General features: G+C 33.0%; 3 protein-coding genes across 3 annotated transcripts in view; 1 reads left to right on the top strand and 2 right to left on the bottom strand.

Moving 5' to 3' along the window:
- Positions 1 to 391: 391 nt before the first annotated feature.
- On the bottom strand, positions 392 to 3,090 carry LOC111623369 (NACHT and WD repeat domain-containing protein 2-like). The gene is made up of 6 exons (XM_023365923.1): positions 3,087 to 3,090; positions 2,828 to 3,030; positions 2,552 to 2,754; positions 2,324 to 2,481; positions 2,170 to 2,253; positions 392 to 956 (listed from the first exon to the last, which is right to left on the bottom strand). The coding sequence occupies exons 1-6, from the start codon at positions 3,088 to 3,090 to the stop codon at positions 757 to 759; spliced, it is 852 nt and encodes a 283-aa protein (XP_023221691.1). The 3' UTR covers positions 392 to 756.
- A 993-nt stretch (positions 3,091 to 4,083) lies between these two features.
- On the bottom strand, positions 4,084 to 6,070 carry LOC111623266 (5'-nucleotidase domain-containing protein 1-like). Its single transcript, XM_023365792.1, has one exon. It carries the CDS (start codon positions 5,923 to 5,925, stop codon positions 4,504 to 4,506), a length of 1,422 nt encoding a protein of 473 aa, XP_023221560.1. The 5' UTR covers positions 5,926 to 6,070; the 3' UTR covers positions 4,084 to 4,503.
- A 1,681-nt stretch (positions 6,071 to 7,751) lies between these two features.
- Positions 7,752 to 15,620, top strand: part of LOC111623527 — a 29,361-nt gene continuing 21,492 nt past the window's right edge. The window contains exon 1 of the mRNA XM_023366150.1: positions 7,752 to 7,902. Within this exon, the coding sequence (XP_023221918.1) occupies positions 7,888 to 7,902 (15 nt within the window). The 5' untranslated portion in view covers positions 7,752 to 7,887. The remainder of the gene's footprint in view (positions 7,903 to 15,620) is intronic.

Below are 15,620 nucleotides of genomic sequence, written 5' to 3'. Positions count from 1 at the left end.
AAAAATAATTTCTTTCAATTTTCAGTGCAACGCCATTCATTTTAGTGACTTTAAAACACCTCCCAAATAACAATTTCCGTTAAAATTTGCCAAGCACAAACTGGGATTCAAACCTGTGATTTCGCCTCAATTTGGTAACTTTAAAACAACCCTAAACAGTCCACCAGCGGCCGAGTGGATAAAACCATTAAACACTGGTAGTTTGTTGTGGGTTCGTGTCTCGCCAAAGGGCTGTCTACGTAGAGTTTTCCGGATTATTCACGTTAGTAACATCTAAATAGGGGGGCAGTTCCTAATAAAAACTATCCCCTCAGTAGATCGCCCAAACCAAAAACTAAATCTCCATTTAAATTCCCACTAAAAGCGGTATTTGGACCCGTAATCTCGCGAAGTAGAAACAACCCTTTAACACAAACGCCTGCCAAATCGATTCTTAAACTATTTTATTACTTCAAACACAAAATACGATTAATATATATATATTATCCGAATTATGGAATATCGATTATCTGGTAATTTACATAAAGGTAAACATAGCAACAGATGCTACAAATTTTAAAACGATATTTATAACACAGCTCATTAATCCCAACAAATAAATTTTCCACCGAAATTTCTGAATTAATGATCATAAGTTTGCATTACATAAATCTCAACTAAATCCACATTACAAATTAGACGACATTAAAATGGCGGTTTCGCTACTGACAGAATTCAATAAATTTTCGTAAACATGATAAAATTCCTTCTCATCTATCAACTATGGCGACAGAATCGGATATTGATATCATAGTCGGATTCAAACCTGAAATAGTAGACGTTTTTGCGATTGATAGACAGCACTATATCTTCTAGAAATTCTCTATATCCGGAATAACATTCTTCTTCTAAGCTTCCGTCGCTCTGATTGGTTACGTCTATGTAATTTTGAGCAGCAGCATCATCCAAATTAATATCTAAAAAATAAATCGAATTTAATTTTAATGTATTCTATTCGGTAAACATGATAAACGTGAAGAGATTGACATTTTAAACTCCCGTTTTAATGATTTATAACTATAAAACTCGATATAGCGCCAATCAATTCTGGTGAACGTATCTTCCTCGTAACTTATCTCTGATAAATGTAAGATTTTTGCATTAAAATGGACGAAATCATCAAATATTGTGAGAAAATATCATTATTATAAGCAATTTTTAGTGTTTACATTCTTCGGTTTAGCGTTACCCTCGTTTTACCGCCGATTTCAGAGGCGAACGAATGGCGGCGTTATATCGAGGCTTATTAACTGTACATTTACATTATTTTTATACATTATGTAAATATATACTTTCTGTGTCCCTTATACTTTTATATATAATAACATCAGGGCCCTCGAGAATTTGCATGGGGTCAGGAGTTAGAGGGAACCTCATATTCCCTTTAGCGGGCCCCATTTTCGTTTTTGTAAACAAAAGAAATATGTAAAATGTTTATTAATAAAAAGAAATTTAAACAACTTTATTTTTAATTAGTAAAAATTACATTAATTTATAGGGATAGAAACCACTACCGACTCTGAAGCTAGGGATTTTTCTTTGGCCAGGGGAAAATCCCTAGCTCCTCCCTCTCGAGTGCTCTGCATAAAAATTTTGAAGGCATTGGTCTATAAATATCTTACGCAAAATAAATTTACATTTTAATCCAATATAAAAATTGGTTTTTAAATAATATTTTACCAATTTCCTCACAAGTGTCTTATTTACATTTTCTTTCTTCGCTCCCTTTTTTTATCATCCTTTTATCATCTTCCTCATCCCAAACCTTTATATCAAACCGTATATATTTCTACACTTTAAACTTAAATCACATTTTCATTCTATTCACAATTTCCAATTTTAAATCCTCACTTTATCTCATTCCCTCCCATTCCTTGGGACTATTCACATAAACTCTATTCACCCATTCTTCCTCACGTCTTATTGACTTCCTTACCAAATCTACCTCACTTTCCATCCCATTCATCATTTTTCTCACCTCATTTCTTTTCGTATCCCATTCAATTTTCTTCAACTTATTTCATATATCTGTAAAGCTTATCCTTCAAAACAGAAAGGAAAAGAATTTCTTCTTCTCCTGCCTACCTATAAACTACAGCAATAGCAATAAAAACACAACATAAACAATACCTTCCAACTGGCGCACGATACAAATAATCCTTTCGGGTGCAGTTTTCGATAACTTGAGGGCATGTTTCATGTGACTGTGAACACCTGCAAACAAAGATCTGTTACATAAAGTATCCTGAATATCCTTGTAAATCTGTCAGCGTTTTTTAATTACCAGAAATTAATTTGTGCTGGCAGCAATCGTCCTTTAGTTGACCCTCTTCCAAGGCTATTCTGGTTCCATAACTCAGGATCTTCACTAATTTCTCGTGTTCCTCCAGCCATTCGTGGATTTGTTGTTCGTATACTAACCTTGTACAATCTTCCGGTTTCCTGATACATAAATGTTTATTAAATATAATTAAATAATTATTTGAGGAAATTAAATTGCTAAAATTATTACCTCAATCGGAATTTTTTATATTTACTAGAAACAGGTTGAATGACGTAAGCGGGAGGAACTAAATTTAAATTCTCTTTGTACCATTGGTCTAACAGAGTGACGTCGAGTCCGGCTTCGATTACCGCCGTTCTGATTGGACGAAATTCATTTGAATCTATCTGGTTAGGCAGTATGTAAGGTTTATACTTGTTACCCACGAGACACTATAACGTTTTAAGGATATTTAATGAATAAATATCGTTTTTTAACCTTGTTTTAACGAATTTTTTGACTCACCACTAAAAAGCACCCCACTGAAACGTTATGCCCATCTTCGATCTCGTTTAACTGGTGAGCAAATGCTATTGAATCTAATGTAGAATCAATGTCATTTTCGTATTGTGCATCCAAAATTTCGATATCAATACCAAAGCTATTGCATTGACGTTGAAGTTCTGGAATTAATACTTCTTGAATACGTTTCCGTTCGTGTTCAAAATCTAAAAAAGATTATAAAATATAATTAAATTTTTGCATAAAAATTAGTATTAAATGCTCATTAAGTCAAGTTTTTTGGGCGCTTTTTGGGCATCAAATTAATTCAATTTTTAAGCCTTTTTGTGAAATTTTACTCACAAAAATCTATTCAAAAATTTAAAACGAAGAATATTAAATTAAAATATTTCATTTAAACTCCTTAAACCAGTACAGAAGTTTATTATCAACTCTATATTTATGACACTTGCAATGGCAAATTTTGCATGATTTATTTATTTAATAATGCTTTAAAAAAGAGAAAAAATATAAACATTTTATTATGTAAAATATTGTAAAAATTTAACGAAGAGGCTCGTTTCCAATAGTTATAATATATATATATTTAAAGAAAGGAAGAACGATAGAAAACAAATAGGAAAGGATGAGATTTCAGAGATAAATCGATAAAATAAAATTTAAAATTTTTATATCATGCATAATTTTGTTTTTATTAAAAAAATCAAGAATAAATATCATGAATTAAACATTTAAAAAGATGAATAAAAGTATTATATTTATAAAAAATGTATTAAATATATTCGAAAAATGAGGAGAAAAATAGTCTTTAGAGAAAATTCCGAAAGGAACGTCAATCAAAGAATCGAACATTTTCGATTTTTTTTCCCTTCAGAAACTCTACTTCTGAAGGCTTAAAATCGAAATAAAATTCGAATTAAATTTATATTTTTTAAGTAATTTTTAGCGGAAATTATAAAGTTTAAACCGTTGACAAGTAACACGGTTATAACTGACGTCTTATTAATTAGTTGACAAATGTCTTTGTCTGTCATATCAATTCATCCAAAGCACCATGAATGGTGATGAGTTATATTAAGAGTTAATCCAATTTTCCTAGTTGTATCTGCTCTAACAATAACTGAATGATATCTATTTCATCCATAATTTTATTATTTATTACATTTGATAATAATAAACAATTTTATGCGTTGCTTACATTAAAAAGTAATTAAAAATTTGAGGAAATTATATTATAGGAAATTAATATATAACTGTATGGTACAACATTTTCTGTTAACAGAATTTAAAAAGTTAATATCAGGTTGGAATTAACTCTTCTTAGATAGGATGTCTATTTTCTATCTTCCAGTGAAGAGAGATGATTCTTCCTGATGCTAAAATGAGGATAGAATAAATTTCTTTTTAATGCTAATAATTGTACGATAAGCAAATAACTATCGGTAACAATATAATCATCTTAATCGTGTTAAATTTTAACATATAATTGTACTATTTTAAATACAGTATTACATGCAATTATTAACATTATAAAAAACTTATTCTGTCCTCATTTTATCATCGGGAAGAATATTATAATAATTGCGCTTCAGAAAATGCAATTGAAAATAATCCAAGCAATCTTCATAATACTGTTTAATTCATCTTAAAGAATTTAAGCATTAACAAATATTGACATTTTAAAGATTAGATGGCTTATTTGGATAAAAAGCAAATTCCAAATCATTTTCAAATGGCACTAAGCATTTTAGGGATAAGCTAGATAACGCTTCTAAATCGGGTATAGCTAAAATGCTATGAGAGCTAATTATTTCATACCATAATGTTTTAGAAAAACCATTATTTGATCCTTTAGAGGGATAATCAAAAAATGATCCCCAAAATTTTGATTCGAGACAATTACTTTCTTCGGAATATTTTCCGACTTTCATTTCTTCGACAATTGCAATAGTTTTGCATCTTCCGTAGTTGGATGGCGAAAATACATCTTCAATAATTGAATCTCCTACATAAAGTATGTTGGGTTTTTGTTTCCCAGTTACTTTACTAAAAAAAGTTTTAAGATCTTTCCAATTGCCTTGCGAATAAACACCTTTTAATTCGAGACTGTCACAACTTATGATTTCGCCTTCTTCCATTCCGTTTAAAGTCAGAAAAGGACGCTGACTCGTAAAGAAACCGGGTTTCCTAGCAAACATAAAGCTGATATCAAAGTACTCGTTCCAGTCGTCTCCTAAGCAAAATCGACCGATAAAGTCTGCGTAATCTATATTCGAGCTAGTCAAGAGAAACAGCTTTTTATCTCGCTTAAGTTCCAGTAGCCATTGTAGGAACGCCCGACTACAGGGAACCAAGTAATTTTCGGGATTCTTTTTGAGGTTCGAGAAAAAACCTTTCACGTCGTCTTTGAAATGGTCGCGTCTGTACATGTAAATTAACCCGTCGTACACATCCTGCCATATATTATAGCAGGGTAACCAACTACCGTATTCTTTATCGACGATATCGACCAGCCTGGCGCATATCAATATTACGGGCAGTACGAAATAATCTCTGAATACGTAGTACGGCTTTTGCTGAGCGTCCGACCGACACAGACCTTCCGGTAGCTCTAACAATTGATCCCAAGTGTGATTTTCTCCGTAGAATTTTACAATCTGTTCGTCGGTCATCGGCGTAGTGCCGTGAGTCGCTTTCAGAATCAAAAAATCCGAAGATACTTTAAGAAAATTTCCGTTCAGTTTATCAAATACGATTCCTTTCTGTACGAAATCTTCTCCACTCTCGTAAGATTTATATAAATCTTTAGAGTATCCTCTTCGTTCGACCAAAAATGAAGCCATGTTTTCATATATAAGTTCAAACAAAGGCCGTAGCTTGTATCTGCATAGCGTGTGATCTAGATCGAAACCTATAACATCGAAATTCGATAGAGAAAACCCATTTTGTTGTCTTTCCATCTTTCTTGAGCTGCAACTATAACTATTTGAATCGAACAGTAATATTTTCGTGATGTTTTTCCTGAATTTAAAAGGAGTTAAGTAGACTCTAAAGAGCATGACCTTCAGTCGTCCATTGTTAAGCATGTAATGAGAATACATTTAGATATACGTGAAAGTAAACAAAAATTAATTTTAATAACTTAATTAGAATTAATAATAATTACAATAAATTGCAATATTTGACATTCGAAAGTTAATTTTTTCATTAAATAATAATGCTTACTAGAGGACGACAGACTCCATGTTGTCATAGATATAAAAAAAAAATTAATTTTTGTATAATTTATTTATTTATTTATTTATTATTATTATTTAATGAATTTGAAAATAAAAATATTTTAAATAAATACAAAATTAAAAATATTTCATCTTATTTCGACGTTTTAATGATTGTATTTTTATCGCGTCTCATTAACAGTAAACAAGATTAAATGCATTTAAAATGTGTGTCATAAATAAAAATTCTTGTTTATGATTCATCGGCTTTGTAAAGGATAAATTTAATCTTATAATAATTCGGCTTCTTTATTAGATGATTGGATGATAAACCCGTCTCCGTTTGTTTCCTTTGAAGACACTTAAACAACACTTTATCGATTAAATTTTTATGTTTTGAAATTTTAAAATAATTTTTCGGGTTGATTTCTAACTTATTAAAAGTAGAATTTGGGTTATTGGAAGCTTTTAAATATAATTATTTAGGAGCAGCTTTAAGAAAACGTGTTGAAAATATTTTGTAGATACGATTTTCATTCTAATTGATGGCCGAGTGGTTAAGATGGCATCTTACCGTTCTGGGGACCCGGAATCGCATCCGGATGAGTCGAAAAATTCCCTGAATTTTTCGGGTGGTGGTCCATCCGAATATATCGGGCCCAATTTCTCACCATCCGTCCACCCCAATATGGCTGAACCCATAATGGGCTTGCGACAGGGGTCAACATTAAAATTCTACCTTAATTAAAATGTTTTATCGAACCCTTTTTTCATTTTTTTGGTTCTTTTCTCTTTTATTTATTTATTTATTTTTACTTTCCATACCCATTGTGGATTCGACCAGACCCACAAGGGGAGCAGCCGGGTGGTAAGGAATGGGACCCGACATATCAGCCACTTGCCACCTGCGGTTGTTTATCCAGGTTTCCTATAGCGGTAAAGCCGAGGCAGTTTATTAACCACCTCATAGCTCATGTAGCTACGCATTTGAAATAATCGGTAAACGGTTCGATAGGTTAGTGTTTCCAGTTCGGGGTTCGATTACCGCGTCGGTTAATAAAAAGTTTTTGGTTGTAAAATCTAAATTTGAAAACAACATTAGTCAGCAATGAATCTTTTAGAAAAACAATAAAATGCAAATTTAAAATTATCACATCATTGTTAACAGACAAATTCTAACGAAACGCTTACAAAATAAAAAGTCCGATCGAATGTTCATTAATTTTTCAACGTTCGAACTGCTAAAGCAATCTTAGATATTCGTTCATAAGGGCCTACCTCATGGCTATGATATTGTTAAGAAGCATTAATTTACTATCTAATAGGTTACTGTGTTGTAATCGCCCATCAGTAGCCGAGTGAATAACACTACTGACAGTTGGTAGTTGGTCATGGTTTTGCGCCTCGCCAACAGGTTGGTCACGTGGAGTTATTTTCACGATTGTAACACTTAATTAACTCTTTCCGCCCTGTGGGCACTAAGATCTTTTTCAGCAAGCCCATTATGGCTTTGGCCAGGCCCACAATGGGGTGAGGAACGGGGTCCATAACATTCGTGGGGCTTTTTCGACTTGTCCGGGTTCGATCAAGATCGATGCTTCCCAGAGCTGCCACATTGATCGCCCGGCCATCCGGCCGTCGTATAAAATTACACTATAAAAATTTGTACTCGTAATTATTACCCAACAATTTTTCGAAAATGTTACGGTCACTCTCTACATGAAAAAATGTTGATAGGTTAGGCGATTTATCACAACTTGTGCATTTCGCCATGACAATTGCATCTTGAACCTGCTTTACAATTAAAACTAACTTGGACGAATTTTGAACCACTAGGCCTATACGATGTTCTCCACATTTGTAAGTTTTTATCAATAGTTAATCTCTCTACTTTAAAAACGTTTTGACAAATCGGTGCGGTGTATGAAAACAACTGTAACATATTTCTGTGTGTTCGTGGTAATGTAAATTACAAACAATTTCGTGTTTTGGTTAACTTTTTCCATCTTGTAGACACCAAGAAGGCCTTTCAATGGATTCATTAAATCGAACCCATAATGATCTATTAAAAGGCCTTACAAATGAGTGTCTACATCAGATCAAGCATCTTTGACCATTTTGTTTTTTAGTGTAGCATAAACAAAAAAAGCTTTCAAATATTTCTGTACATTTATCGTTGAATTATATTTCGGATTCGTTTCAACAATGATATTTGTTCATACCTGTGTATAATATAAAAATTGTATACAGGTAATCGCTGGCAATCTTTTTAAGGGTAACTGGCCGCTATTTAGGTATGGAGAACACTCGGAAAACTCCACGTGGCTAATCCGTCCTGGCGAGACGCGAATACACGACGGAACTCCCAGTGTTCAGGGACTGAAACCGATTTGTACATTTCGAGATAGAAGAAGCGGCAAATTAAGCCATTTCAAAACTTAACGATATGCTTTTCAATGGAAAAATTTATGCTGGCAATTTTATCCCTCGAACCAACGTGAAAATTGCTTGGACTTATTGAAAGGTTACTGGAGGTCGAGAGTAGGGACTTAACATCTTGTAAAACGCACAGAGGACAATATCGTTTCAAGGTTATGGCGTTTGGTTTAAAGAATGCCGCTGCCACCTTCCAAGGAGGAATGAACAAAGCCTTGGCTCAATTTCGAGATTTTGCGCGGACATACATTGACGACATCGCCCATGATCGCTCTCTTCTCAAGTGACTGGGAAACACATCTAGACCAAGTAGATAAGGTTCTCGCGAAATTGGAAGAACTACGTTTCACCGTAAATATCAAAAAATGCTCCTTCGCTAAGTCCGAGATCAAGTATCTTGGACACGCCATCGGCTCAGGGAAGCGTCGCACAGATCCCGACAAGGTTCAAGCCACCTCGCGGTTACTCGTACCTAGAACCAAAAGGCAATTAACAAGCCTCTTAGGTTTATGCAATTATTATAGAGAATATATACCCAACTGTGTTGCCGTAGCCTATCCACTCACAGAACTTACCAACAGAAAGGTTCCAGACATNACTTGAGTGTCTTGGGGCTTTGTCAAAATAGAAACACCATGGGAATGAAATAATGATGGAACCAATCCAAAAAGAGGTTCTTTATTGTCCAAGCTTTCTTGTTTTACATCCAATACATAGGCAGCTTACTGTTGTTACATCTGGTAAGTGCTCTTGGATTATGTATTCAGTAAATTAGAAGTAGGTTTTATCATGTGGCTTGCTGCATTGTTGCAAAATAGCAGCATATTGCAATCTCTGATCACAAAGACTAGGGCCACCTCTTCAAAAGCTCTATAAGCTTATTGAGGTTTCTTCAAAAACAATGCTGTCTCATTGACATTGTAAATCAGTTCAGGTTTACATTTATTTTCATCAATTAACTGTTGTAGTTGTGCAAGGAAAGTCTTAGCTAGCCTCATGATCAACCAAACCTACAATCTTTACATTGTGTAGTAACATATCTTTTTGACATTCTAGAACTAGCCTTTTCTGGCAACAAAAGTGGATCTGTGACACTGCTAATTAAGGAAGACTTACATTTTTTCTATCAGATTTTATTATTATGACTTATTTGTAGATCTCATTATGACAGGTTTTTCTTGTTTTGTTCTTTGATCCAAATGAACAATGCATACTCCATCTTTTTACGTTACTTCATCATTCACATAATTCATACATTTAGCAGTACAAATTTCCATCAACCGTGTTGTGTCTCTGATCTCAGTTGTTTTTTTTTTAATGTATTGTACAGTGCTTACATTGACATAAAACATGCAATCTGTACATGAGCAGCTTTTTAATGCTTTTAGACAACTAAACCAGCATCTACAAACCCAATGTAACTGAGGATGGTTATCTCATGTTTAAATATGTCTGGAAGAGGAGATCTCGATTAGTGTAATTGGAAACGTATCCACATGGTAAGCAGCAGTTGCGGGTTTGAGTCCCGCTCCGGGCCAATTCTTTTCTTCCAGAATTTTCTAAATTATTTNGATTTTATTATTATGACTTATTTGTAGATCTCATTATGACAGGTTTTTCTTGTTTTGTTCTTTGATCCAAATGAACAATGCATACTCCATCTTTTTACGTTACTTCATCATTCACATAATTCATACATTTAGCAGTACAAATTTCCATCAACCGTGTTGTCTCTCTGATCTCAATTTTTTTTTTTTTTTAATGTATTGTACAGTGCTTACATTGACATAAAACATGCAATCTGTACATGAGCAGCCTTTTAATGCTTTTAGACAACTAAACCAGCATCTATAAACACAATGTAACTGAGGATGGTTATCTCGTTTAAATATGTCTGGAAGAGGAGATCTCGGTTAGTGTAATTGGAAACACATCCACATGGTAAGCAGCAGTTGCGGGTTTGAGTCCCACTCCAGGCCAATTCTTTTCTTCCAGAATTTTCTAAATTATTTAATTTAATTGCAGTTAGGCACCATCTCTTATTAGATTTAATAACACCTCCCTCTAATGACAAATTATTTAGTAATTAATCTTAAAATAATTGCAATATAATCCAGTAGTTGTTGACTTTAGACCAAAAATACATATTCTAGATAGTCTCTTTACCCCTTTTGCCTGACTACACATGCTTCTTTTAGAACTCGTGGTATTCATTTAAGCACAGTTATTTTATGTACAGTTAGACAAACGTGTGTTGTTTAAAAGTAAAAAACTGTGCATACTTTTCTGCCTTTTGTCTGCACAACAACCTTCTATTATCATCTCATCAAGACCCTATTGTACTTGCAAATTTTGAAAGAAATAAATAATGACAAACGATTAAAAATATATACTGAATAACCATTAAGAATTATTCTGATCAATATTTTTTGGGCTGCAATTTGAAAAAATTGTAGATCTATAAATTCACACTGTTGCCCATCCATCCACTTTTCCTTAATCTCAAGAACGGAGTTAGATAAATGAAAGACGAGATCGGGTAGGGAAACCTTAGAAGCAGGAGGCGCCCGTTAATTATATAGGAACTTCTGATTCAAACCAGTTGTGTTGTATCGATTCAAAAATTTCTTCCCTGAAAGTTGTTAATGACCAGCACAACTATTATTAAAGGAAAAATGTGATGTACAGGGACAATCCACTACTAATTTCAGGTGGAGAGTATATTTTTTTAAATTAAATAAGTTAAAAATATGATTAAAACTTGTAGCCAAGCATTGTGACCCTGTTACAATAAATAATTGCTCTCTATTTTTAAATCATTAATTTTTTTTTNTAAAGATAAATTTTTTTTATGACTATTATCGACAACTGTATGAATATGATATAGAACTATTTTTAAGAATTAATTTTTAGAGCTTTTATTTTAATTTAAGGTTAAATAAAGTACTAAAGTAAAACTCTGTGACAAATATAGTAATTAATTTATTTCCGTGGTTAATCGAGTCGTACGAATTATTTTTCCTTCAAAAAAATTATAAAAATTCGAGTCAGAGATAGATTTAAAATGACAAAAACGAATTTGATCTGATAAATTTTTATAGGGAAGAGGATATTCGTAAAAAAGGAAGCTCGAGAGGAAATGATATACTGTAATTCATATAACTTAATAGAGGGGTGTTCGACGTTAATAGTGGCCGAGTTTTACGTGTAATTTTTATTGTTTATCAATGGAAAAATGATAATTTATTTGATTAAGTGATTATTATTAAGGCGCAGTTTTATTTAGTTCTTACAGACCTTGACAATAAGTATTTTTGTGTCTTCTAAAAATCTTAAAAAAAAAACTTCCTTGTACAGTATGTAGAAATAGGCAAAGCAATGATGAAATAATACAGTACATATTTATGTACAGGTATTTAAATTGCCGTAGTCATTGAATTACGCCAGGGTAGTTACTATAAAATTTTAGAATTCCCGACTTATCTGCACGTTTTGAATTTTTTAAGTGGAGTCGAATACAGACAAGAGATAATACTCGCGTAGACCGATTTCGACAGAAGAGAGAAAATTAAGATTTATTGCCGGCGTTATGTAGTATAAGTGTACGCAGGAAATTCATTATGCATATTTAAACGTTTTCAATGAGTTGCGTAATTAAGACGGGAGGTGTCGCGACCCGTGCGGACTCTAAATTAACGCATCGGCCTTGTTAATTTAAATCTAAGATACCAGTTCGTATACATTAAACGAATTCTTTAAATTTCGAAAAACATTAAACCGTTGTTTTTTTTACTATTAGCCGAAGGTAAAAGTTATTTCGGAATTTCATCAGTCGAGTTTTATTCTCATATCCGATTCCGGCAGAGAGGTTTTTCTCTTTTAATTAATTGTTTTCCGCAAACTCCGCACTTACGGATGATCGCGTTCCTATACATTTTATTTCAGTTATAAAAGCAGTGAATATTCTTAGGTCGGTAAGAGGATAGCCTTGTTACATCTGCATTTTGCTATGTAAAATGAAAGATGGATTAAAAAGAAAAATTATGATAATAGAAAGGAAATCTTATTTTTCTGGGTGATTTTTTTTGTGTAATNTTTTTTAAATTAAATAAGTTAAAAATATGATTAAAACTTGTAGCCAAGCATTGTGACCCTGTTACAATAAATAATTGCTCTCTATTTTTAAATCATTAATTTTTTTTTTATATGTTTAAATCCATTGTTTTTAATTGAAATTGCCCACCAGTGGCCAAGCAGTCTTTGTACCCTGAACACTGGGAGTTCAGTTGTGGGTTCGCGCCTCACTCGGACAGGCTGGCCACGTGGAGTTTTCCAGGTTTTCTCCACGTCTGTAACGCCTAAATAGGGGCCAGTTTCCCTTAAAAGACCTCCAGGAAGGCATCGCCCAAGTGTTGCGTTGCAACAACTAAACAAAACAAACAAACTTTCAAACTTCATAATCAAATACACAAGAAAAATTTCATCTACATTTGTGTGTATATCTATGTTGATTTGCATACTGTTACACTATACAAACCAACAAGTAAAGAATACTGATCATAAAGTTTATGTTTAAATCTAATTTATACCCCTGATCAAACAGTTGGATAAGGAATGTAGTATTTTGAGGTAGGTAGACANCTCCTAGGCAGATCGCCCAAGTGTTGCATTGCCATAACTAAACAAACTTTCAAACTTTATGATCAAATACACAAGAAAAATTTCATCTACATTTGTTTGTATATCTATGTTGATTTGCATACTGTTACACTATACAAACCAACAGGTAAAGAATACTGATCATAAAGTTTATATTTAAATCTAATTTATATTAATCAAGTATACAGTACTTAACAATATTTAAACTAAAGACAGTTTATGCAAAATTCAAAAAAAAATTCCAAAAACATCAATAAATAGAAACAGCTTTAGTAGACTATGAAAAAAACAATAACTAAAATTTAACTCTAGAAGCAAAAAAGTAAAATACTGTACCTCCAAAATGTGGCAACATTACTCTTACATTGCATTTTAATATTAAACTAATGTAAAATTATATGAATCNATTAATTGTTTTCCGCAAACTCCGCACTTACGGATGATCGCGTTCCTATACATTTTATTTCAGTTATAAAAGCAGTGAATATTCTTAGGTCGGTAAGAGGATAGCCTTGTTACATCTGCATTTTGCTATGTAAAATGAAAGATGGATTAAAAAGAAAAATTATGATAATAGAAAGGAAATCTTATTTTTCTGGGTGATTTTTTTTGTGTAATTGTTATCATCAACTTTATAAAGTCGTTGACAGTATCGATTAACAACTCAGTATAAATATATATATATATATAGAGGTTAGAGTAAATGCAAACACAAGCCATTCCCACCAACAAGTGTCAAACAGACAGAAACCTTGGAGCAAACTTGATATTGAAGGAAATACGACAGGAAGTCGACGTCATAACATCTCAAGCTTTTCACCTTTAAAAGTAAACACGAAATTCCCTCCTTCCTTACCTTTTTTTTTCGAGCACGTGTACGACATATGTATACAATAAGTAAGGTGATAGTATTTTATTCTGGACGGCCATTTCCAGACATCGCACCCCCAGTCTGTACCTCACGTCGATTATTAAAGGTGGAAGGGGGAGGAATTTTTTTTTTTTTATATATAATATTTTTTAAGCAAGTACCCGTCGATTAGAGATGGTAATTTCCGGGAACTACCCCTTAATTACTGCAGTACGAAAAGAAGTGGTCGGTGGACCATCCCATCCAGAAGAAAACTTTGTGAAAGGACGGTGTCTGCACCACCCATCTCTTCAAAAACGCGGCTCCCCCCTTTTCGTTTATTAGTCGCTTCGGTTTTATTGCCTGTGACGTCGTCCTTTGTAACAATATAGAATTGCTATAAGGCGAATTGGAAGCGGTGCAGTCGGTTCCGTACAGAAAACACTTGGTTCATTCTCCTTGACCCATTTAAAAACACATCGACGTATGACTCATAAATGACCACGGGCCCGAATTATAGATTTTTTTTTTTTTGTTTTCTAGAACTCGTAATGCGTAAGGTTCGGTTAACGACCAAAAGCGAATACTCATTTATGCATATAAAAAAAAATAATAATAATAAATTTGTAGTAGTTTTTAAAGTTTTTTTGAAACAATTAAGATTAGGTTGAGTAATCAGTGGGGAATAATTATCGGTGAACTACTTTAAGTGACCAATAATCGAAATTTAGAAGTTGTCCGCACTTAAACGAAAGCCGCGCCGAGCTTGCATTGGTTCCTCGTGCGTTTATGTTAAGGGCGGAATTACCCCATGCGTAAATCAAGATTACTATTTAATCCGCTTTACAGTAAGGTAATTGTCAAATTTTATCAGTATTGCATACTTGTCGAAATTTAATATATCTAAGCTTCACCTTGTAATTCTAGATTGTTTCACATATTAAATTCAGTAGCCTGGTGTTTCCTTATTTATACCTGATTGATGTTTCCTGATATATATGTGTATCATATATATATATAACTTTTCTAGAAATCAATTGATTTTCTGCTTATTTAAAAGATAAATTATGAAAGAAAAAAAATAGGTTATTAACATAGAATTTTATTCATTTTAAAATATTTTTAGTGAAGTTAAAGATAAATTTTTTTTATGACTATTATCGACAACTGTATGAATATGATATAGAACTATTTTTAAGAATTAATTTTTAGAGCTTTTATTTTAATTTAAGGTTAAATAAAGTACTAAAGTAAAACTCTGCGACAAATATAGTAATTAATTTATTTCCGTGGTTAATCGAGTCGTACGAATTATTTTTCCTTCAAAAAAATTATAAAAATTCGAGTCAGAGATAGANAATCCACTCACAGAACTTACCAACAGAAAGGTTCCGGACATTTTACCCTGGACAAGAATTCACGATAGTGCATTCCACCTCTTAAAGACATCTTTAATGAGAGCACCAGCACTTTATACGCCAGTGTTGGGACAGCCTTTCATCATCCAGACCGAAGCGTCGCAAATTGGACAGAGATACATCACCCTCAAGTATTGTCCCGGAGCTCATCTGAACAACACAGATGCTCTTTCCAGACTTGTTTGAAATAGAGAGGATGGATTTTGCGTTTGTGA

Source organism: Centruroides sculpturatus, unplaced genomic scaffold, assembly GCF_000671375.1.
Source record: "Centruroides sculpturatus isolate CEXI.00-Female unplaced genomic scaffold, Cexi_2.0 scaffold84, whole genome shotgun sequence".
NCBI lineage: Eukaryota > Metazoa > Arthropoda > Arachnida > Scorpiones > Buthidae > Centruroides > Centruroides sculpturatus.
The sequence above is the reverse complement of the archived record's forward strand: the minus strand, read 5'-3'. Positions and strand labels throughout refer to the sequence as shown.

What these genes read in the sequence shown, in the direction of transcription:
- LOC111623369 (XM_023365923.1), bottom strand. An exon ending in TATAAAAAATTCCGATTGAG is followed by an intron (nt 2,482 to 2,551) that starts GTAATAATTTTA and finishes TTTATGTATCAG; the next exon opens with GAAACCGGAAGATTGTACAA. An exon ending in CCAGCACAAATTAATTTCTG is followed by an intron (nt 2,254 to 2,323) that starts GTAATTAAAAAA and finishes CTTTGTTTGCAG; the next exon opens with GTGTTCACAGTCACATGAAA.
- LOC111623266 (XM_023365792.1), bottom strand. Translation starts at nt 5,925, where the DNA reads ATGTATTCTCATTACATGCTTAACAATGGACGACTGAAGGTCATGCTC.